The sequence below is a fragment of the Paramisgurnus dabryanus genome, chromosome 2 (genome assembly GCF_030506205.2).
Source record: "Paramisgurnus dabryanus chromosome 2, PD_genome_1.1, whole genome shotgun sequence".
NCBI classification, from domain to species: Eukaryota; Metazoa; Chordata; class Actinopteri; order Cypriniformes; family Cobitidae; genus Paramisgurnus; species Paramisgurnus dabryanus.
This window is the reverse complement of record NC_133338.1, coordinates 16,228,088-16,253,812: the sequence shown is the minus strand read 5'-3', so window position 1 is coordinate 16,253,812 and position 25,725 is coordinate 16,228,088. Positions and strand designations below refer to the sequence as shown.

General features: G+C 36.1%; 1 protein-coding gene across 8 annotated transcripts in view; it reads right to left on the bottom strand.

Annotated features, from left to right (window-relative positions):
• The window catches only part of arhgef11 (Rho guanine nucleotide exchange factor (GEF) 11), a 193,075-nt gene that overhangs the window by 157,857 nt on the left and 9,493 nt on the right, over positions 1 to 25,725 (bottom strand). For 7 of the 8 annotated variants that reach the window (XR_010527896.2, XM_065255072.2, XM_065255066.2 and 4 more), the window contains exons 2-5: positions 20,539 to 20,553; positions 9,829 to 9,920; positions 9,653 to 9,757; positions 9,413 to 9,462 (exon numbers count right to left, since the gene is read on the bottom strand). Coding sequence is in view for 7 of the 8 variants with exons in the window: in XM_065255072.2 (XP_065111144.2) it covers positions 9,413 to 9,462; positions 9,653 to 9,757; positions 9,829 to 9,920; positions 20,539 to 20,553 (262 nt within the window). In the remaining variant the exon portion in view is untranslated. The remainder of the gene's footprint in view (positions 1 to 9,412; positions 9,463 to 9,652; positions 9,758 to 9,828; positions 9,921 to 20,538; positions 20,554 to 25,725) is intronic. The other variant, XM_065255068.2, reaches the window with a different exon arrangement.

Below are 25,725 nucleotides of genomic sequence, written 5' to 3'. Positions count from 1 at the left end.
TTAAAGACAAATATAATGCATGCACTGTACAAGGTTCAAACAGAAAGCTGCATCCTCCGGAGGTCGCCTATGCAGGCTGCATACGTCATCAAGGTTTATTTCAGTTAATTATCTGAACATTACATTTGCAAGTCGTGAGCATATTAGCTACAACAATTTGCGGTAAACTTTATAATTGTTAATATTAGGGATGTCCCGATCAGGTTTTTTTTATTTTGAGTATCTGCCGATATCGAGTCCCGATCCGATACTTCAATAATACATAAAAAAGGAATAAAGAAGAGCGAAAAAAAACAGATCCAGGATGTTCCTTATGTCATGCCGCATGCTTTGCTGTTTCTGTGTGGAGTCAAAAGGGTCTAACTCAGTGCCAGCGCATAACTATTGATGTGTTAAAAAATAATGAGAATATAGTACATATACACGAGATCTCGTCACACCCCTATTGATTATAAAAGGTCTCTCCCTCCCTATGATGCGGTATGCCCATGAACATGTTCTGTAGTCGCAACTCTGTGTAACAGCAACAGTGTTTCTCTCATATTTCTGAATTTGAACCAAATTGTCAGCGCTATATGCGATATATAGTACAAACTATAACACAACAAGACATTGTTGAAAAGAGCAACAGCAGTAAGGCTTCAAAGTGATTTTATCAGACAATGTTGCGTTTATAAATCTGGATTTTAGCAGTAGTTAAAAGAACAGCTGGATGGATTAAACGAGTTGTTACTGGGTCGTGTTTAATCACTACTTTATAGTCTACTTGTTTTATGTCTTACAAGAGAACAAACCGCTATCACCTGCTTTCAGATGGAGTGGCATTTACTACACAGAGCTGTATTTCACCAAGAAGCTAGGCAAAATCGCATTCATAATTGAAGACAACTCTGTGTAGTAAATGCCGCTCCATCTGAAAGCAGGTGATAGCGGTTTACTACTAATCACGAACCGGCTTTACTGATGAGACACGCATGAGAATCGAAGAATGGCAGACGATTTTTTCGCCAGCTCTACTAAATGTCAAAATATAAATGTCAACTGATCTCCGATACTGAATCTAAGGTTATTTTAATATGAAGCCAAAGCAGCTAACCAGTGGCCAGTTTCATAAACCAGTGGTTCTCAAAATTTTCCAGCGCGTGGCCCCACTTGTATACGGGCCATCCCTTCGAGGCCCCCCAAAGAAAATTGATGACATAAAACATTTCAACAAAATATAATAAAACTTAAAATTTGAATTAAACAAAACATATTAAATTATTTAATGTAGTGCTGTTGGTTATGTAATTAAACAGAATTTATGATAAATTAATAAATTTTATAAAATGTTATTAAACCGGGGCCCCACTTGCGTAAACATAGTCACCATCTCTTTTGAACTAATCTGACAAACTAGCAATTAGTAAGGACTAAACTGTTTTATTTTTCGGCTTCAAATTATACTAATCTACTTTTTTATAACTGCCTTAGTTGTGACTAGTCTTGAAGAGAGCAACTGATGCCTAACTCTGTTAGACAGCTAATAAAAACTAAACATGGACAAACAGAATGTATTTTAATGGCCATTGCAGTGGTGGCTGGTGAGCTTGTTTGGCTTCATAATTCAATGTTAAGCCAACCTTCAATTTCAGTGACATGGTCATGTATTGTGATTTTGAAAAGCAGCTTGTGGGATTTTTATTTGTTCTAAATTTACCTAAATGTAACACTTTTCAAGTTTTTAAGGTTGTAATCAACATAGATTTGGTACAATATATATGCTATATTCAAATGTATGTTTACAACAGCCTGTTTACATTTTCAACAGAACCATCAGCCATAGTTTTATATATGATTTTCCCTTTAGAAGACCTTGTTCTTTCTCCATTTCTGTTTGCTGCTGCATCATTTGTGACCTGTGCTGGCAAACTGAGTTGGGATGAGCAAATTTTCAAAAATGTGTTTTCTATATTTTAACATTATCTATTAAAAAACTTCAAAACAATGCATGATTTGATGGAATCTGACAAAACATGACAGAACTAACCCTGTTCACGCAAAGCAAAAACATTATCAATATATTATAAATATATGTTTTTCTTTTATTGTTTAATTTTGACATTGAGACAGACCACTTTAAAATAGTAATGCAAGGGTTTAACCCTCATATTATGTTCCGGGTCAATTTGACCCGTTTTGATTTTTAAGCTGTCGGATAAACCAGTTAACCTGTGATTCTATTCTTGAAATTTTGTGACTTTTTCTCATTTATGGCCATGAACATGCATGCAAAGTTTAGACATGCTGATATGTTTTGAAGTGTATCAAAACAATTTTGTAACGATTTTGAGGTTCGCGGGTCAATTTGACCCGCATTTTGTTTTGCGCCAAATCAACTGTATAGACCTAAATTAAATATATATTTTTAGTGTTAGTTGTTATATTGGTGTTTACCTACCCTAAAATGGGGGTAAAAATGCTTCTCCTCACTATTTTGAGTACTGAAAATACTTTTACAGACACAGATGGTAAAAGTGAGCTATAATTTCTATTTACAATTTATATGAAGTACTACTTAAGTTAAAGATTTCTTCCAGAAATTTTGTCACTTTTTCTCATTTAGGGCCATGAACATGCATGCAAAGTTAGGATACACTGATGTGTTTTGAAGTGTTTTTTTTTTTAGCACAAATAATGATTTTTGGTACGATTTTGATGTTCGCGGGTCAATTTGACCCATATTTGTTTGTTCCAAGGCAACTGTACAGACACAAATTAAATACATTTATTGCATATATTTTGGTGTTTTACTACCCTGGAAAGGGAAAAGTGAGCTTTTCCCACTTTTTTTGTACTGATAAAGACTTCCTCAGACACAGAAAAGTAAATGTAAACTATCATTTCTATTTTCAATGTAAATGAAATACTATGTATAGCTGATGAATTCAGACCCACAGAAAATCCAGAGGTGAATACAGGTGATGCTAGCTGTGCCCCATAAAACATGACACCAAAATAAGCACCATTTGTGTAAAATGCAAGAAGTCAGAAAGCACATGCTTGATGTATGCAGATCATGTAAACAGTGATTTCTTGAATTTGTACAATGAGCCTCAAGAACAAAAGATTAGCCTATTTAGAAAAAGAAAAGCTTCATTTCATTTCAAAGCAATATTAAATTGTTCATTTAGGATGTCTTAAACATAGGTATGTTAAAAAAAACATGTTGAATTAAAATTTAATATGTTAAATGTTGCAACAGTTTTTGTGCAACATTTGTTGAAACAAACATGTTAAAAATTGTGGTTAAATGCATTTTTTTAAATCATACTTTTTAATTTTAAATGTTTGTAATGTGTGACAAAGACTGATACTAAAATGGTTTTGTTCATACCTAATTCCTTCTTGTTTTTCATAATGTGATATTTAAGGAATTGCATTGAATCCAATGCGGGTCAATTTGACCCGGTCCATCAAAATCGTCACAAAAATCGAACACAATACAAGGGTTAATATAGAGATCGACCGATATATCTGTTTTCCGATATTTTCCCCGATTTTTTTTTCTGCATTTTCCGATTATGGGATATCGGTTTTGTAATATCGGATTCACCGATAAACAAGAGAATTGAGAATTGCGCGCCGGACGCATCTGAGGAGAGGAGCTCACAGCAGCAGCAGCAGCGTGCACAGCAAATATGATGGCGGAGTGACGCGACTTCATTAAAAGGACTTTGAGTATACTTACTTTGCATATGAGGCATTTATAACACATCTTATTTGTGCATTAATGTATGTAATGTTTAATAAGTTGATATATTAAAAGCAATGTAAGCAGCTTGTCCAAGAATAGAGACGAACTCACAGAGTCACGCTGGCTGATCCATAAAATCCGGTCCCAATAACGACGTAGCTTTGCATGAATAAAACATCCATGAATTAATGCTTTGTGGAATTAAAAACGCTAAATTAAATAAAAAAAAAATGGCTAATGTTGACTCAACTAATTAAGACAAATCAGGTAAATATGTGGAGTTCTGACAGCTATGTTTCCTGACAGCAAAATGCTCCTAATATTACTGTTATTTGGTCACAAAATGTAATTGTAAGAGTTGTTCAGGCGTGAATGTATGTGCTTAAAGTTTAAATATGCGGTCGGTTAATAAAGATAGCGTTTATTTAAAAGGGTGCTCGGACACTTTCGGATGGAGATTAGCTCCATATGAGCTCCAGAAAATCACCGGCGCTTAAGCGCTCACACCCCGCCCAGCGCAGCCTCGCCTTGGCAAGCGCATCAGAAATCGACTGCTGGCTCTGATATCTCTGTGGCGTTTAAACGTGATTTAATTCATTTTAATTTGTCATACTTAACAATGAAATGGTTATGTTTTAAATCATATTTTAGGATTGCACTTAATTGATATCGCTGTTGAGTGATGTTTCATATCTTTTACATTTGTTATAACCGGACTGCATGCGAATTTGAACTTCAGAGCTGAAGGAGCGGGTGGAGAAATAGTCCCAATATTATACAATCACCAGAGCAATATAATACAATCTTAAATAAAACTTCTAAATATACCCGTGTGTGTACCCGTGTGTACCCGTGTGCGCGCGCGCGTGCGCGCGACCCGCTCGCGTGCGTGTGTGTATGTACAGTATGTGCGTGAGTTTTTAATTTAAAATGTCTTAACTCGGAAGGATCTGTATCACATGTCATTTCATCTGAGATCAATCCGCACCTAACAGCAGGAATCACTCACTGTTTTACACAAGGACACAAGTCATCAGCCGTTTCCTCAAGTTCACGTCAGGTAAGTGATTGTAAATAAATGTTAATTTTAGACTATATTAAATTGGCAAAGACGCAAATACGCAACATTTTTGTAAAGATATAAGTTATATAAAGGTGTGTTATGTTATGTGTCCGAGTTAAAGTGGAGCTATTATAGTTAACGTTACCGGACAGGGTTAAGGACTCCGTCTTAATTATAATTGGGACATTTTTACAAACAAACCTTATAAAATACAACACTGGCTTGCATTTTGAGACAAAACAATAGCACTCATATGTTAAGAGATGTCAGTATTTTAGTCAGTGATAAGCCCTGTATGAGAAAACTGCCCAATAGTGTTTAATTCAATTACGTGTGATGTCTGAGGGAAATTTGGCAATTTTAGGGTATAAAGTCTTTCACCGTCAAGCTTTATTATATTAAGCATCTATGTATGTGTGTGTGTATTTATATTCCTCTGTTTATCAAACCAGAGCGGTGATGATGTGGAGAGAGGCAGACCAGAGGGATGCATGGCGAAAGAAGTTAAATGGCCCTGCAGATGTTCTGACTGATTTTGGAGTGCTTTTGGACTGTTTTATGCCTTCTATTTAGAGAAGACTTAATTCTGTATGTTCAGCCTGTATGATAAGTGAATAAAGCTTTTGTTTTTATGTGACTGAAGTTAATTATTTGTTAACAACACCAGCATAAATTATTTGATAAATAATTTAAAAAAGTTTATTAAAAATTTCCAAATAATAAATATTAATTGAAGTAACACATAAAACATTGAGTAAATACTTAAATTTTAATTGACAGAGTCTTTACTGTAAGTTTTTAAAGATTCAACTGATTAAAACATTTTAGTTGAATGAATTTAGTTGAGCAAACATACTTTTTTATATTTGAGTTAAGTTTGGGCCAACTAAAAAACATCAATCCAGGTAACACTTTGTAGTCAGAAATTGAGTGAACGTGAAATTTCTGTGGAACTAGTTACTAAAAAATAATTCATTGAGCCAACAATTTATTTTTTACAGTGAAGATTTACCCTAAGTTATATTAACATTTCCCAGATAGACATTATTTTGCTAAAATATCTAAATAAATGTCTGTGGATATTAATTAATTATTTATTACCTCCGCAAGCGGTCACAGTTTGATACAGTTAATGTGTGAGTAAATGCATAGATAAACAGCACTGTAAACAGCAATTTCATAAGCTATAACAACAAAATATTAATTATTCTGACATCAAATAACGTTACAGAAATTCAGTGATATATAAGCCGTTTTGTTTGTTACTTTCCTGAATGTAGTATTCCAGTCAGTGATATTATTTGTAAAATCTCTTTGCTAACTACTTGTTGGACTGCTGAAGGCTACAGGTTGCCGGTCAAAACAACGATATTACTGTATATCCCAAAAAAGGCACTTAATCCACCCGTTTTACTCTATAAATTATGTATAACAAGCAGCCAACTCCGCTACACTTTTCTCTCTCTCTCTCCCACTCCGTTACCTGGCAACTGCAGCGCGAACTTTGGATCAGTCCATTTCTGACGAAATGATAGGGGTGGTTGGAATGGCCCATGTTTTGGGAATATAGTTTCTACATTATTCATTAAATTAATATTATTCTTCACTCTTTCAGACCCCTCTATAGACGGTTTCATCGGATGCATGTGATACACGCTGGATCTGAACCTTACTTCCGGTTTCGTTTTTTTAATGGTCTGACTAGTTGCTAAACTGATCTCTTGAACAAATGCCTCGTCGAAAATAACAAATGTTTTTGTTTCCTAGGTAATCTATGTGTTGTTTTTGCTTGTTATATAAATAAACTACTTTTAAAGAACTTTGTTGTTATTTATTCTTAGCGGAGTTTACCGGAAGTTACGTGCGGACCGCCTCAGTCGCTTGTTTATGTTGTTACTGCTGAAACGGTCCATTTATGACTTTGTATGCAAAGAGGGAGTGATTGTGATGATGTTGATTATTATTATTATTATTATTATTATTATTATTATTATAAGGGTTTGTTCGGTTCAGTAGTGTTGTAGTAATTATGTCAAAAACAGAAGTATAACAGTAAATAAAAATCCGTTCAGCATATCGGTTATCGGGCACATAAGCATCCAAATATTTGTAATCGGCATCGGTTTAAAAAAAATTAGTATTGGTCGATCTCTATTTTAATATAAGGTTACAAAACTACTTTTCCTCAGCAGTTAACCATACATTCACTTCAGATATAACAGATTATAGGTCCTTCCTGCATGAATTCTTGTCAAAACAGATATTTTTCAACTGTAATTTTGTGTAGATGTCTATAGAGGTGTGACGGTCATTATTATAGTTGAACACCGTCATTAGAACTGTTAACAGTCTGTGTTACACGCCCCCTCACGTTCTCACGCAGAGCGGAGCAGACACTGACAACGCGCTGACATACAGGACAGACCAGGTTACTTTTCGGTTACTTTTGAGATGAAACATATTAAACAAAGTCTCGCCTTTTAAATCATCTCTTCCTTCTAGTTAATTTATAGCATCAAATAAACATGAATGACCATGAGAAGGAATGTTGTTTTAACAGCGGAAAGGCGTCAGTACACTCCGCTTTTCAAGTTCAAATCCTCCCATGCTAATCTACTAACTCTCTTGAACGATTACACACAATTACAGACATAAAAAGCCCAATGCACAAATCTGTTTCTCTGAAGATTATTAAGATAGATGATAGATAGAGGATTAATTTATGCTGGGCAGAGAGTGACAGCGCAGTCTTCTGGCAACAGTGTGTTTTTTAAATATTTCATTGCTTTCTGTTAAATTGTTCAAAGTTATTACTGTTTAAAACACACTTGGCATCACATTCATGATTTTATGGTAAAATGACACTTTCCCGTCAATCCAAGAGCATTTAAACGAGCAAAACGCCCCCCACCGTGTCCCCACTTCAGACGTCAGCGTCAGGAAGAATGCTTCTGAGTCTTGTCACTCTTAATAACTCTTTTAACATCAATCAGGTCCTGAACTTTCTCTCTCTTAATAATTATTTTAACATCAAGCAAGTCCTGCTGTCTATTTTCTATCATTTCTGCATGGTTTAAAAACGAAATGAAAATACAAGAAAGTGAATGAAGATGCATCTTTGCTTTAGATTATGGATTTGTGACAGTACACCTCTCAGGAAACAGATACAGATAAAGATTTTATACATTTTAGACGTTTAATGACCATTTAGAGCAGGGTTGTCAAACTCAAGGCCCGCAGGCCAAATCCGGCCACCCCCTCATTTCATCTGGTCCGCGAGAGCTTACAAATTATGTTAATTATGTGGCCCGCGAGAGTTACAGATTATTTTATTGTTATTATAAATTGTATTTTTGCAGGTTATTTTTTCTACATTTATTTTTTTAGCAGCCACCAAAACAATTTTTTGTCCCGCCAAAGTCTTTTTGTAATATAATTATTGATAATGTTGATGATTGCATGAGAGAGATGGAGCAGTACCTCGCACGCGCGCACTACTAGAGTGGCCGTGTCTTAATGCGAAGGCTGCAGCGTCCGGAGGTCGCATTTCCAGGCTGCATACGTCATCAAGACTGTCTTGTTTCAATATATTAACAATTATAAAGTTAAATATTATTCTTCTTTTATAGTAAATAGCTGTAATATGCATATGACGTGCGAATGTAATGGTAAGTTAACTTAAATAAACCAGGTTTGATGACGCTGCATATACGACCTCCGCAGGCTGCAGCCTTTGGATATAGAAACGGACAGTATCTGCTCGTTCTTTCGTTCCCTGGTCTATTCCAGCTAAATACGCGAACTAATGACTCATCTGAATCGATTACTTTTAATAAACGATTGAAACTATTGATCTGTAGCCTACAACACTGAACTTATGAGACGTCAGAAAATCACACACTCAAAGTCAGGTAAAAAATTACAGCTTTTTTGCAAAGAGAGCAAGAAATGACGACAGTGTGTTTAATAAATGCATATTATGGTGAAGATTGTAAAACAGATTAGTGTCTTAAAATGTCTCTCATTTTATTACCTGCACAATGAAGGATAACATAACTTTTTGAGTGAGCTCACATACAACATGTGTTTTTGTCACCACAAATATTTTTTAAATAATCTGTAGAATAGTTGTACTCTATACACTTTGTCATTATTTGCCTGGGCTTCTACTTTCAAAGCTAGGTATTAATTGAGTTATTAACAAAACCAATAGTAAGCAAATGCAGAGAAAATTATACAATGTACAGTAATAAAAGAGTTGATTCATTCATACAGTCATTCAAAAACAACCGGCCCTTTGAGAGTAACCGTAATGCTGATGTGGCCCGGGATGAAATTGAGTTTGACACCCCTGATTTAGAGCATTGGATTCGCTAGACGAGAGCTTAATGTTCTTATTTTTATTAAAACCTCCGCCTCATCTAGACAGCGCGAGTCACTTGCTGCGTCTTAATTCATCCAGCTGTGGGCTAGACCAAAGGTCAAACAGAAATTGCGTGTTGCGTTAATAAAATTAGTGGCGTTAAATGAATCTGCATTAACGCGTTCATTTTGACATCCCTACTTCAAATAAAGCAATTCAACAAAGTTACCTAAGGTGAAAATAAGTATACCTTAATAATTCTGTCCCCTTCCTGAACTCCAGCCTTGACGGCTGCTCCACCTTTGAAGAAAGAAGAACAAAGTAAGGAAGGATGTGTATAGTGAATAATAAGTATATATCATATCAAACATATTATTTAAATAAAAAAATACTACAAACTACCCATATTAACCCATATAAATAAGATTTAGATGGCAAACTTAACCCTAATTGGTTAGTTTAAAGTGTAAGTCTATTTAAGTGCAGTTACCTGGTCGAACATTCTGCACTAGTTTGATCCTCTCCCCACACACAGTGAAGCCAAACCCCAGATTGTCCCGTTGAACAACCACACATCTTTGGACTAAGCCTGTCCCTGGCATATTACAAAAGACATTTGTTAATAACATTTCATTAAAGCTCAAATTAACAAAATTTTTAAAATACCTGTGTTTTCTGAGGAAAAATCTGACTGTGTATCTCTTTGCTGGCCAAAGGAAGACCGGCATTCAGAATCCCCCAATGTCAAACTGCTTAACCTAGGCAAGAAATAAACAATGATGTGAAAGCAAATAAACAACAGAATAAAAATTACAAATGTCCAGGGGCAGAAAGAACATCGAGAAAAATCAATCCAAGTAGAAATTAATAAGAATTGAGCAAGGAAAGGAATAGAGTAAAATACAATATTAAGGCCACTTCACACTGGTCAGACAGACTGAGTCTGTCTGACCAGTGTGAAATCCCTGTTGACAGTTGCTGGATCAAAGTCAATGAGTGCACAGAATAAGCGGATAACTATTAAACTATTAAAAATCTGCTTATTGTAGAAAACTGTTTTCATGCGTTTACATGCAAATCAATAAGCCAGCTATGCAGTCAACTGCGTTTACATGGGACTTGGAGAATTATCAGTTTTCTCGCAGGCAGTGACCTCACCACCTATAGTACATAATAGTCCATCAAAAAGCCGACGGCATATCGGTCTTAAGCTATATTGTTGTATCTCTTCTCGTGTCTGCAGAACCTGTAAATGTAACATAAGCTTCTATTTTAACAGTTTCTCTGCCAAGTTTTTTATGCATTACTTTGCACTTACTTCCACGTGTGACGTTTATCTTTCATACACGGAGACATGCGCACATGGACAAAACCATGAGAAAGCCGGTTAAGGTGTTTACATGCCACAAGAAATCGGCGTAATGAGCAAAAAACTACCTGTGCCGATCGGTTTTTGCTTACACGTTTATGGGCTTTCCCCTATTAAAGAAAACAGTTTTACGCGATTACATGCACACATGCACTCAATGAGACTTTAGAATGTGATTGTCTGTTGGTGTCTGTTGGTGTCTGTTGGAGTTGGTAGTTGTCTGACCAGTGTGAACTGGCCTTTAAAAACGAGTTGGTGACTCATGGGAGAAAGCCCCCAATTGTCTGACATGTGATTCACATCAATGCTGACACTGTAAATTGGTCAACCTCTGTACTTTTTTTAATGACACATTTTAATAGCAATATCTTTCAAATCCAGGCACCACCTAGAAAGGTATAATTGTTTATGGAAATATAGGTGAAAAATTAGCACGTGTTCCCTTTTAGAAGAGAAGTTGGAACAGGATTGTCAGTCAATCCTAAACATGAACCGAACCATGACATTGTACATTACACCTCTATAATTTTTCAGATCGCATATCATGTTTAATATGTTGTAGTGTGACAAGTGTGGGAGGTGGATGCTATCATATATCAGCAGAATGTGATGACCATCATAAACCAACGCTATTAAATCAAAGCAACTAGAACCAATCAAAAGTAAAAATAATTTCTTTGAGGCTGGCTACACCTGGTATTAAGATGCATTTTGGTCAATCAGATCATAATTGGACCACATTCAGAGGTGGTCGACGCATTTAATGGTGCAGACGCTTATGCGGTTAAATGTGTTAAAACAATAAAAACTACACTCACATTGATCTAATGTGAAGTACCGAGCACTAAGAGTGGGCGATATGGTCAAAATCTTATATCATGATAACGATATAGATCACGACACATTTATTGATTTATTTCATTAAGGTTTTTGGTATCAAAGATTGTAATAGTGTAAGCCCTGTAAACCCTGACAAAAGGTATTTCTAAAGCCAGCAGCAAATGGCTGAATCCACAGGGAACCGTTTCCTAATTCCTGTTGAATTATCATCTGAAAACTTTCTCAAAGAATTCACATCTACCCCCCCAAGACAGTTACCCCATGGGGTGAGACAGAAGAGTCACACACCCTACCACACTTTCTCGTCCCCCTCTCCTCATGTTCTAAAAGCAAACTGTATATGGAATGCTACATTCTACATGCACAAATAATCTGAAACTGGTCTTGTTTGGTGTTATATGAAGTGTTTTAATGCAAGTGATACATTTGGGTTTATTAATATGACAACAGGATTCAATGTTACAATAAATAAGTAAACTTAACCTAATGTTGGGAGACAACTCCTACCTTAGACATGTTGACCAATCACCCACTGTATGTATATTAGGCAACACCCCTGAATTTTACAACAACCAATCAGTACCAAACTCCTATATGCTTTGTCTCTCTGGATATTTAAGGGAATGATGTAAAATGGTTCAGGGGGTCTTTCTGTACATGGAAATTTACCCCCATGATGCTGTATCTTTGATCTGTGACCAGATATTCATTATTTGGCCAGGTATGCATCATTCTCATTTGATTATTTTTGTTTCCTCGTATTTGAATTGGAATGTAAATTGGCTTCTGAATTATGTTTTTCCTACCTGGTTAATAAATTGTCATGTTTGATTTTATTCTGTGTTGCTCGGTAAATGTTGACACTGCAAGTAATATCGTTGTATCCGTAGTTACCGTAAGGACTGAAATCAGGCTAGGATCGGCCCAATCCCAGTTAGATAGTGAATAATACATCAGCTGATGATTTGAAAGATACGACTAGCAATTGGCATTAGTTTAAATGTACTTAGAAGCGTGGAGGCTGTGTTTCCGTTTAGAGTAACATTTTCTGATTACTCTAAATAGGGTCAGCCTCAACCTCTGTTTATTTCAATATTATATTATTCATTAACTTTGACTAGAAATAATTATTGTAATAATTAAGTGTCACCTCTAAGGGGACTAAATAAAGTATGCTTAAGGTTGAGCACGCAGAGAGCGGCCACTTAAGCGTATAGTCCAACCTCTGGCAGTGACCAATACTGATTGGCTTATGACCGTTGACCAGTATATTAATTATGAGGCCCGTACTAGGATCATGTTCGACTGTGAGAACCGAATGAACGAGTGTAATACCAGAGCTTTATCAGAATAAATAAACAAACATCCATCCATCTAAATTCTGCAAGTTTAAAAGTAATAATCAATCCGATTTGTTATATAATATAAACTAAATCTTTGTCTTTGGAGTCAGATAAGATATAAATATAACTAAATTACGTAACGCCAAAACGTCATCTGCAAAGCGCCGGAAAAGTCCGAACACGCTATAATCCTTCGCCATGCCGTTTGGTTCCGCCATTGGGCCAACGGATGGATGGGGACATATATTTTCACCCCCTTACAATTGTATATCGAATTTTCAGAATTCTTGCCACCAATGTCAATCGTATTATTAAATGTAGAGAAAGTGATTTAGTAAAAAACAGTGAGAGATTTTGTTTATTTCTTTTAGATTCATTTTATTACAATATTTTTATTTATTATTATTTTGATGAACATGAATGACAGACAGGAACAATATTAGGTAATATTAGAGGTGCGTTCCATTCGACCGTAAGTGGACTGCGAAGTGGACTTTACAGGGTATTCCGCCATCTTAAGGGAGATTCCAATCCGAAGGGAGCGAACATGTTCAGTTCGAAGGGCACTGCGAACGGCATAGGGAATCAGGGAACATCGATACATCACTTCACAGGAAGTGGAGAGCGATAATCACCCAACTGTCATCGCGCGCATCACGTGATCACCAGTCAGAATGGTCAGACCGCTATGCAATTATGAGACAATTGTTTAAAAACACATATATACACGTAGTTAACCAAATAAAAGTTTACTTTCATATTTGCATGACAGTTACAGCAAGGCTTCAATTCTGTTAATAGTCAAGTAATAGCAGCAATAGTCAATTAAAGTGTATAATAAACATAAGTTTTTCATTACATAGTACACAATGTTTTTTAATTGTATAGTGTACATATTTTAAATGTGATAGTAAATAAAAATTAAAATATGAATGTAGTCCTATGTATATTTATGTTATATCAATCTGCGCGACCCCGTCGTTGACTTTCTTTAATGACGTTTGCAGGCCGTTCCAAATGAGCGGTTATTGTCCGTGAAGTCCACTTCAACTGATATACCGTGCTCAGGGAGTAGGGAGCAGTGAACACTCTGTAGGGACCCTGTCGAATGGAACGCACCTATGGTTCTATTCAAGTATGGAACCAATACTATTACACGCGTGCATTTTCTCTTTCAGCTTTTTATTTCTCTTAAGCCATAAGTGACTGTGTGTTTATGAGGATACTTGCAAAGACAAACATTTTAATGTGTCCATTAAAGGCCAATAAAGCGGCAAAAAGGCTCACAAGCTCAATGAGCAGCAGATGCCCGGCTTGCCTGCTCCTCTCACACAGCAGCAGCACACACATATAGCCCTGTTGTTCGCATTTTACCAGATTAAAATTACTTGTTTTAACTGCAGTGCTTAAAAACTGTTGCAAACTAGGGGAAGTCGACTGTTATGACATCAAAGTCAAGTTGATGTTGACTAGTCGTTGATGTAAATCATACAAAACACAAGAGATGGGACTGCTTTGCAACATGCCACAATTTATTAGCAGAACATTAATACAGATGCTGATAATACAGCTTATGTTGCAACTTAACTCTTTCACCACCAGCATTTTTCATGATTTTCACAAAAGTTTAATGCCTTCCAGAAAATGCTCCTTTTTAAATATATAAACATATAATATATAAAATTAAAGAACAGAACCTCTGCTTTCAAACAAAAAAATCCGTTTTATCCTACCTGTTTTTATCACCTCTCAAATATGTGTAGGTTTCATCAAAAACAGCTAATTTTGAGCAAAAAGATAATTCCATTTTTGTGAAGGACTTTTGATAGAGATCAGATGCAGAGAGATCTTTAAAACATACACGGACATACAGCTGTTTGCCCTAGGGTAAAAGTTGCGGAAGAGCGGAAGAAGCCACCTGGTGGATAATAGCGGTATTGCAGATTGACGAGATATCTCGTCAATGGCGGGGAAAAAGTTAAATAAAAAAAAATATACACCTCTTATGTTGCAACTTAACGTAACAATGCAACAATAACACCCGTTTTAGAGCATTTTTTTAGAGCATGTCGGCATTACAATGCTAAAATTATACAGCTCCTATGTTGCAACTTAATGTTAACTAGGGATGGCGAAAACTAAACATTTTCTTGACTGGCCACAGAGCCTCATTAGCCGGTTGAAACCATTTAAAATATGCTACGCTGTTTAAAATAACAGCCATTTCGAGCCGCCCCTGCAATTTCGCAACTCTGTCACATCTCTCTGCGCTCTGCCTCCGTCTCACACACACACACACTTTTTGAAATCCCCTACAGTGCGGAACATGAGTCGTGGCGCCAAAAAGGAGGACAAATGGCTGCTTAGTTTCGAAAATAGTTTAGGTACAAGATGATTGCGTTGAAAATAAAGGCGTTTGTGAAGCTCATTTGAAAATTGCCGCGGCTCATTTAAGAAAATGACAGCTCCGAAGAGACTGCGCTTTAGTTTGAGAAAGTACTAACAATAATAAAGACAAAGGATGACCATCATCCCCTTATCTGTTACCACTGAAATGTAGATGTCATGTATTTCCAAATCTAAACCCATCTTATGCGGAATGTTGCCTAATAGACTGCAACACGATAAAACCATTGGATAAAACAGGCACCTTCAGAATGCGTAAAAGACGCACCAGCCAAGGCAGGTCTCACACTGTGTGCGAGAAAGCCCTTTTCTGTTCTAGAACAATTGCAGCAAATATATTTAATGCTAATGTATGAGGCATATAGGCATACACTGAGTTTTATTAATTTATGATGAGGTGCGTTCTAGTTAACAATGCAATGCGAGTGAACGCTCCGTGCCGGCGCCTTCATGCACGGACCGGTTATTATATTCTCTGCTATATTTGCTTTTTATTTATTAAATACATGCAAATGGTTGATGAAACATTTATTAAAATTAAGATACAATTTTACCAAACGAAATTCACTTTAAAGAAATGCTTTCTACAAAGCAAAACTTAATTAAGTGGTAAAAATCATGTCTGAGGATTTACAGAAACAAAACTTACTCAGCACTTTACTGTTAGCCTAAATGTTAATAATTTGGAACACAACCAGGAGAGACTTTAATTTTAATTATAAGGAATTGATCTATTATTAATTTATTTTTAAAAATAGCTTGTAGCATTTTTCTTTTCGCAAACCTTGTGAGCGTGCAAAACCAAAAGCAGTGACTTTGCGCAAAATGTTTTTTATTGGTTTATTAAGTACAAACAGGCCAGTTATCAAAAACTAAGTGTGTGGGATTTTTTGGAAAAAAAGATGACTAACTGCAGTAGAGTTAAGTCCACTGTCTATAATAGCCTAATTTAGAGATCACTTTTTTAAACCGACAACTTTGACCGGGGTCAACCATCGGTCAAACGTCATCGGTTAACATCCCTAATGTTAACAATGCAACAATAAATAAAAAAAATATAGTGATCAACGCGACTTGTCAACGTCAGGCTTAAAGCGTCACTTCTTTTTCTGTCATCAGTCCTTACTTGTAGCGTCACAGTGAACCGCAGTGTTCAGCACAGTCTTTAGCCTATTACTGATAACACTAAAGTAGCTGATCTCCTCCTCTGGTATAAAGCCAGAATGGCCTGCACCAAAAGGTGCGAAACCCTATTGTTTTTGCTCAAATGTATTATTATTATTTTTATTTTTAACTTAATTTTTTGGGGGGTACTTTGGGAGCCTTAACATACTGGAAAACTCTTTAAATTTGGCACAGACGTCAGATGTACGAAAGGTGGTACACATATAGATCTCATCGATGTGAACAACTTTCGCAATCAAACCTATTAGCTCAGTCCAAAAGGAAGTCGTCCATTTTTGATTGTTTCAAAAATGCATGCAATTAACTTTTAAATAGTCATCCTAGGGAATTCATACGATTGACACCAAATGTGGTGAACATGATGCCGAGACATTGGACTTGCTAAATTGCAAAGGGATTTTTGATATCTTGAACGGAGCGGCCATGGCGACATATTACAATTAGTTATTTTATTAAACAAACTAAATAGACCTTAAGTAATATGTTATTTATCTTACTTCCACGATGGCATGTCTGTTCTGCTTGTGTTTGCGCATTTAAAAATTAAAATTACCCCAATGAGTGCGCACATGCGCATACCCGCACAAAAACATACGCACATGCAACCTAATTTATCAATGGTGCGACTTAAAAAAATCTTAAGTCGCACTGGTGACACCAGGCGTCTGAGGGAAAAAGCCGTGGTCCAGATGTACGTGTGTACGTTTAAAAATGTGTGTGCACTCCAGTCAGACAGAGAGAGGTGTGTAGCCTTGGTCCATCAGATAAACAGAGTGGATGTTGCCGCGGATGATAAGAAAAGAGGAAAAGAACGATTGACTCTTTTTTCGTTAAGAATGTTAAGTTAAGGCCTGATCAGTCCGAAGATCATAACCAATGCTCTGACATCGGACCAGGGCTGATGTGACAGAATGTTGAAGACGGCATTAGGTAATGAGCCTCCTACAATAAAGTCCGCGCCAGAGCAAAATTCTTATGAAGAAAAATGATTTGAATGTAAACACGCACAGCAATGATGTCACAATTAATAGAAAAAAAGCCAGGACCGCTGTTTTCATCAACTTACTTCCTAATCTAATCCTATAAATTTTTCGGCGTTTGCTGTATCGCTATTACCGCCCTGCCAGACTGGCTGTCTTAAATAGAGAAATAAGTTCATTCCTTGATTTGCATTGTTGACTTATATAAAAATTATTTCCCCCAAGGGTTTAGTTTCAAGTGCAAATAGCATTAAAATCAATAGAACGTAATGATTACGTCTTTCTTTGGTGAAATTTGAATGTTGTTTTACTTTTATCTGTATGACCATAATTTAGGGTAATTTAAGGCAATGCAAGATGCAAGCTCTGTACACACCAATTCATTTGAAAATTGCCGCGGCTCATTTAAGAAAATGACAGCTCCGAAGAGACTGCGCTTTAGTTTGAGAAAGTGCTAACAATAATAAAGACAAAGGATGACCATCATCCCCTTATCTGTTACCACTGAAATGTAGATGTCATGTATTTCCAAATCTAAACCCATCTTATGCGGAATGTTGCCTAATAGACTGCAACACGATAAAACCATTGGATAAAACAGGCACCTTCAGAATGCGTAAAAGACGCACCAGCCAAGGCAGGTCTCACACGGTTTTACTTTTATCTGTATGACCATAATTTAGGGTAATTTAAGGCAATGCAAGATGCAAGCTCATCACGCGTATGCCATCACTGACATCGGTTTACGCAGGGCGGCCAAAAAGAGACATTAAACTTCAAACATTTACAATTCTACTTGAGTGTTTTTGGACATCCCTTTAGAATCACTGCAATCATATCATCAATTTATCAGGTAATTATAAATAAGTGCAGCACTTATGAGTGTTCAAACACTGCTGACCGCTCAGCTGTCAATCTGCCGACTCTCGCAAAGTTTTACATTAAATGATAATATATTTGTCCAATCATGGCCCGGCCTGTGCTTATTTCTGTCAATAATCTGCATGAAGATCTTTAAAGGTTTCTACTTACTTTGCGATTTGCCGTGCGGCTGGTCGCAATCTTTATGTCAAACAGGCGGGTATGAAATAAATTGATGCTGATGTCGGATGACGGGTCAAGTGTTATTTTAATCCGCGAAAACGGGTTATCAAACAGGACTGTGCATGACTCATAAGGAAAATGGAATGAAAGCATGCAAATTATAAAATAGCCTACATGTTTATATTCTGTACACCACACAGTACTGTGCAAAAGTCTTAGGCCACCACCACCAGACTTGTTTTAGAAGTTTTAATGTCCACCCATATTTAATTTTCAATCTATTTTATTTAGATACAAACATAATATATATAAATATATATTTTTTCCTTCAGGCATCGGTCAGCATTTAGTGTGACATCTCTTGGCACTAAACCCATCTTAAACGTTTTTAGGGAAGAATTAAGTAAAAATACTAATTTCTTTAAAATTAGAAATTAGGATTTAATTTCATTTAGATTTTAGAGATCCTGCAACTGCCTGCTATTGCTCAAGTGGAAGGCGGTTTACCCTAAAAATTTGACATCAGTTTACAATATTCATACAGTTTTTAATACTATACACATTTCTGTATTTTCCGGATGTATTCTATTAAAGAGACTGAGAAACAATTATATGAGATCACTATAACATTGCAAAAACAACAAATCTAATTATGGCATGGTGGCCCAAGACTTGTACTGTAAATAAAAATATATAATACATTTACTGATCCCATTAAAAGAAACAAATGAACACCATGACTCCTTTATGTTTTTGTGTCTATGTCAATTTTCCTTTTCCAAAAGTATTTTAACTCTGGTTCCTCCGTGTACTTTTGTGTACATTCTTTTTTGCGTAAACGTCAACAGTCACAGATGTTACTGACAGAGGAGACGGCTGATCGAGTTCATCATGACTTAACAAAAGGTTAGCAGTACTGTTTCCTACACATACCCGTTCTCTTGGTGTAAGTCTGTGTGCAAGCTCTCTCCCTACATATGAAGCAGTATACCCGCGCATGTGTTCTGTAGTCTTAACTCTGTGTAACAGTAAATTGTCTGCGCTATACCCAATATACAAGAAAACTACCACTCGTATTTAAAAAAAAGCGCTCATAACACAACAACACTGATGAGAAGAGCAACATCAGTACAACCTCAATGTAAATGTATGGTGATTTTGTCAGACGATGTCACGTTTTTAGCAGTAGTTAAAGAAAGAGCAGATTGGACTAAACAAGGAGTTACTGGTTCGTGGGTTGTTTTTGGGTCACGTTTAGTCACTATTTCATAGACAACATAACAGATACATAAAAATAGCATTCTGTTGTGTTAAAATGGAATATAATGTGACAGATCACAGAGTAAAACATAACTCCATGATGTCACATATATGCTAATTGGTGTGTGACGTCATCAATGCCACAGTCTCTCAAAAACCTGTGGAGAAACACTGTAAACTAAAACTATTTTATTTCTCAAATGTTAACATTCACTTAAGACAAAGGGTTTTCAAACTGGGGTCCATTTGAAAAAGAAAAAGTATAAAAAAAAGTCTACTGTAAAGCCAATTATTGAAGTTTGTAAATAATTTGCTGTTCTTATAATATCACAACTATAATTTTCTAACACAGTTTAAGTGTTTATTTATAAAAATAATGGGTATACATTTAAGGAAATGGGTCCCTCGCTATAGTTTTTGTGTAAATATATAATTTCAAGCACCAGAAAATGTGAAAACAGTATTTGCGTGCTGTCTTAATCCTCTGCGGGCATTCGCTTGCTGTCGGATGCCTTGCGATGCAGCTTTTCGGGCATTCGCTTTGGATGTGCACACACAGACACAAAACTTCTCAAACAGATACAAGATAGCTTTCACATCTTCTTGCTCTTTAATACTTAAATTGGCAAGACCAAAAAACACATCAAATTATTAACTTTTGTGATGACATACCACTGGCCCAATCAGGCAACTGACAGTTCTGCATGTCACACTTTAGCAAAGCAGTGTATTACATGTGTACCTTTAACTTATACTGTACCTGAAACATTCCTTTAATTGGTCTTTATTTAACTAAATAAACTTAGTTGTTTATTGGCTAAAGTCAATTATTTGGCTATTTATGTACAAAATAGCCAAATAATTGTAAATTCACCAGCCCTACTAATAAATATATGTTTATATGTTTATTACAACATGACACAAAATAGACATAAATGTCAAAACTCACCAAGCAGCAAATGGACTAAGAGAAAGCATGGAAAAGAGAAGCAAACCATTAAAGTGAGAAATACAAAAAAGGAAAGTGAGAAAATTTTAAAAAGATTTAAAAGCTCAACAGGCACCATAAAAAGACAGACAGACAACAGCAAAAGACCTTAAAAAAACATTAATTTCTTTGTTAATAACCCCAGGGATAGCCATTTTGTATTAGATGCTTCTAACCACATTTGATATCAACATTTATTTCTCTTGTATTACCTTATTTGCTTTCCAAACAGTCTATTCCATTTCTTTTTTTACTCAGTTAATTTATACACATAATAATTAGTGCTGGGTATGGGTGTCACGATTCTCCAAATCCTCGATTCGATTACATTTTCGATTCTAATGACACTTTTTTTTTTTAAGCACAAAAAATGCTATGCCATTTTTAGACTAGACTTTTATCAAATATTATATCTGACCTTGAACCCCCGAGATGCCCTGCCATGTTAGTTGTGCTGCCAGTGAAAAAATATGGTACGCGCACATACCTGATAATACGAAACTTCCTGTCAGATGAACATTCCTGTCAGTACTTTGCACATTAAAAACTCGCTTTTATTACCGTCAGACGAGATTGTGAGACTATACGCCAATAAGTCATGTTCAAATGCTGTTTTCTAGCTCCTAAGCAACTGAAATAAGTTGTTGTGAAACTTAAACAGATCTCATTTCAGAGAAACGACCGGTCCTGTCACAGACACCACTCTGCTGTGCATGCTCTGATTGAGTTCAGCTGAAGGCGGGAGGCTCGTGCTGTTTTTTGTTTCCCATGTAAAGAGCAGTTTGTGTGGTGTCTCCTGCATCTGCCATGCTATCGTTTGACTGGCTGTATCTAGCGAAGTTAGAGGAGGTTGACTCGCAGCACTCAACACGTGTGTTTAGTCCGCTTGGCAAGAAGACCGGACGTGACATGGGGGCGTGGCAGCATCAATTCAATTTTTATTCCAAGTTTGAGGTTGTGACTTAATTTCGTGCTGGGCAATAACTCAAAATGGATAATTTTGCGATATAGTTGAATTTACAAGTAATATTCTAATCTGTATTCTACCCCAATTGATCACTTGTTCGGAAAGTGTTTGTCATATTCTGAATAAAAAGTAGTTTAAAACCATAATAAACTGTCTGGTTTTTACAACTTTTTTTTCAGGAGCAAGAATCTGCCTTTAAATTGGACAGGAATAAAGATTTGCCATTTATCGTGATCGCCATTACTGAACTACAACTCGAACTGACGCACGACCTCAACGTCATCGTTCTTAGCCACCCCCATCTGTTCGCTGATTGGTCCTGCAGATTTTTGCAGGATAAAACGAAACTCTATAGAGCAATCCCAGACGTACTGCTGAAGCGAAATGAAAATTAAGCGGAAGCACGTAGGAGGGCGGAGCCAGGCTAAGGGTTCACCTGAGAAAGGCATGGTTAGCTGGAATATCCTGGAGTAGATGCAGCCTGTGATGAGTGCTCTTTTTCCCCAGCCAGTCTGACACCTGGTCGTGCTCCTCTCTAAACAATTACTGGGCATTGGTGTTTAAAACTATGAGTGATGCCCTTGGGGTGATATTGCAACCTTGTCCTTCAATAGGTATTTTTGGAACCCCCAGGGACATTATTGCTAACACCTCGTTATTGGCCCGCAGAAGAATTTTGTTGATGTTATATTTAAAATAGAAGGAAATTAAATGTACCTTTGATTGTATTAATGTATGTTGTTTTACTCCTTCAATAAAAAAATAAAAATAATAAAATCAACTCAGTGGGTATGCTTGACAACTAAATAGGTCTGTAAAAAAATATGCAAGAATCCAATTCTGTTCAGTCACTTATTGCATTTTTTACTAAATAAACAAAAAAAATCTAATTTTGATTTAATTGGTATTATTAATTAACAACTCAGGTTAACTCACCATTATAGTAAAGTATAAAGTTTACCAAGCATGAATATTATTTCATTCAGTATCAGTTTCTACAAACTGGATTTGCAACATTGCAGTAAAACCTGAGGAAAAAACTAGAATGCCAAGGCAGTCAAGGGAGTTTTGTTCTTAAAAGGTACAATTTGTAAGATATTTGCAGTAAAATATCCAAAAACCACTAGTCTGGTGTTATATATTTTGTCCAGCTGATTACTAACAATATCTATAATGTTTTCAACTTCTAGTAAATTATGAGAAAATTGCTGCCCTAAACAGTGACACAGGGCAGTGCAGTCGCCTGTAAATGACGTTAATATCTTTGTTACCCTTTGTTACGGCCTTTACTGACGTAAAAACCACATGACAACAGTGTCTGCGGAAGTAATCGCGTCTATCGGGCCACTCGCTTTTTTATGGTAAGTTTGTTCATCTAAACACTTAATTCTGTGCTGTGTTAACAAGCCATCGTATTGGACTAATACTGTAACATCTATGACTAACAAATGCGTTTTGAACATTACCTGAAACCTTACATAATGAAAAAATACGATGTCATCAAACACAACATTTATAAAACTTGATTACTTAACCTCATTTGTAACATGATTTCTCTTTCCTGTCTGATTGATGGCTATCAGCGTTTGAGTTTAAGACAACAAATCCCATCAGTCCATGCTGCTTCAGAGCATCATTAATCTACATCATTGTTATTGATTTGATCTGGCGCCATCTAGTGGCGCAGATAATACAAATTGCATCTTTAAAGTGCTTCCAGTGTTGTTGTAAATAGTGTAGCTGTGGTAAAAATCTCATTGGCTTAATAAGATTTCTGCTTCAAAAATAATTACTACTTAACTGCTGCAAATGATAAAAAAGAAACTTGGATAAGAAATGACAGTCGGATGTTTAGACTTTTGTTTTATTTTAACTAAATAAACAAACAAACAAAAAATCTAATTTTGATTTAATTGGTATTATTAATTAACAACTCAGGTTAACTCACCATTATAGTAAAGTATAAAGTTTACCAAGCATGAATATTATTTCATTCAATATCAGTTTCTACAAACTGGATTTGCAACATTGCAGTAAAACCTGAGGAAAAAACTAGAATGCCAAGGCAGTCAAGGGAGTTTAGTTCTTAAAGGTACAATTTGTAAGATATTTGCAGTAAAATATCCAAAAACCACTAGTCTGGGGTTATATATATTTTGTCCAGCTGATTACTAACAATATCTATAATGTTTTCAACTTCTTGTAAATTATGAGAAAATTGCTGCCCTAAACAGTGACACGGGGCAGTGCAGTCGCCTGTAAATGACGTTAATATCTTTGTTACCCTTTGTTACGGCCTTTACTGACATAAAAACCACATGACAACAGTGTCTGCGGAAGTAATCGCGTCTATCGGGCCACTCGCTTTTTTATGGTAAGTTTGTTCATCTAAACACTTAATTCTGTGCTGTGTTAACAAGCCATCGTATTGGACTAATACTGTAACATCTATGACTAACAAATGCGTTTTGAACATTACCTGAAACCTTACATAATGAAAAAATACGATGTCATCAAACACAACATTTATAAAACTTGATTACTTAACCTCATGTGTAACATGATTTCTCTTTCCTGTCTGATTGATGGCCATCAGCGTTTGAGTTTAAGACAACAAATCCCATCAGTCCATGCTGCTTCAGAGCATCATTAATCTACATCAGGGGTTCTCAAAGTTTACATTCAAAGGTCCAAATCTGAATTCTCATAATTTTCATAGGTCCGGAAAAACTTTATGTAAATCATTTGTTTATATAACAAATCAACACAAATAGTTTGGGAAAAAAATAAGTGTATTTTGCATTTAAAGTAAAAAAAAATTTAACATAAACACAAGAAATATGCCAAAAGTAACCAGGTGCAAAATACAGAGCAACCTAATTAGAGAAATGGCACAGTTTGTCCTCCATCAGATGCATAAACCACGGCAAAAAAAGTGTGGTTGGTAGGCAGAGACACTGACCAAAATTAGGGGTGCACCTATAAATTGGCTTATGATTCTTGCTATGCTTCTCAATGAATTACTGTGAAATGCCGCTACATCCAAAAGCCAGGGGGCGCTCTCGGGCAGAAACTTAATATGCACTGCAGACGAAGAACTAGAAACACGCAGCTCCAGGAAATGTCTTAAGGATATATTTATATTCCTGTTCTTCAAACCTTTTCAGGTATTTTCATGATAATAAAGAATATGTATAAAGATTATGTTTGACGAGTGTTGCTTTTTCAAATGCATGTTTTAAACGACTCAAACCAACAGTGATTTCAGATTGATATGGACTTACTGATCAAAAGCCGTAGTACTTGAAGTAGCTGTGCATAATATCTGGGTGTGATGGCTACAGCGTCACACAGAAAAATTTTAAATAATTCGTTTTATTTTCGGACCAGGAATACTCTTAAATCTAAAAAGAAAAAAAAACTAAACGAATAGTTTACAAGTTTAATGTGCATCTGTAAAGTAGCAAATGCACACATTTAATCAATCACATAGAAATTAATGCACTTGTAATATGAAGTGGACGCGGGTCCGGATCAAGTTCCCGTCGGGTCCGGATCCGGACCGGAGTCCGGACTTTGAGAAACCCTGATCTACATCATTGTTATTGATTTGATGTGGCGCAGATAATACAAATTGCATCTTTAAAGTGCTTCCAGTGTAGTTGTAAATAGTGTAGCTGTGGTAAAAATCTCATTGGCTTAATAAGATTTCTGCTTCAACAATAATTACTACTTAACTGCTGCAAATGATAAAAAAGAAACTTGGATAAGAAATGACAGTCGGATGTTTAGACTTTTGTTTTATCACCTTAAAGCCGCCTTTCCACTGCACACCACAAACGATGGCCGATAAGCCGGAAGTCATTCATTTCCTATGGAGAGTCGCAAAGGGTCTTCGTGAAGTGCCGACCATCTGCGGATGTGTAAATATCGGATCTGTTTTGAGCGTTGGATCCGTAAAAAATGTGAACTTCCGCGACTAAACCTAAAAACAAATGGTGCTATATAGCATCAAAAGTGGTTCTTTGCTCGTAATCATAGAAGAACCGTTTTTAGTGCCATAAAGCACCGGTGAAGCACCTGTGTAGAACCAAATAGTGCTATGTAGAACCATATGTGGTGCTACAGTGGTGCTATATGGCCCCTATATGGTTCTACACAGGTGCTACACAGGTGCTTCG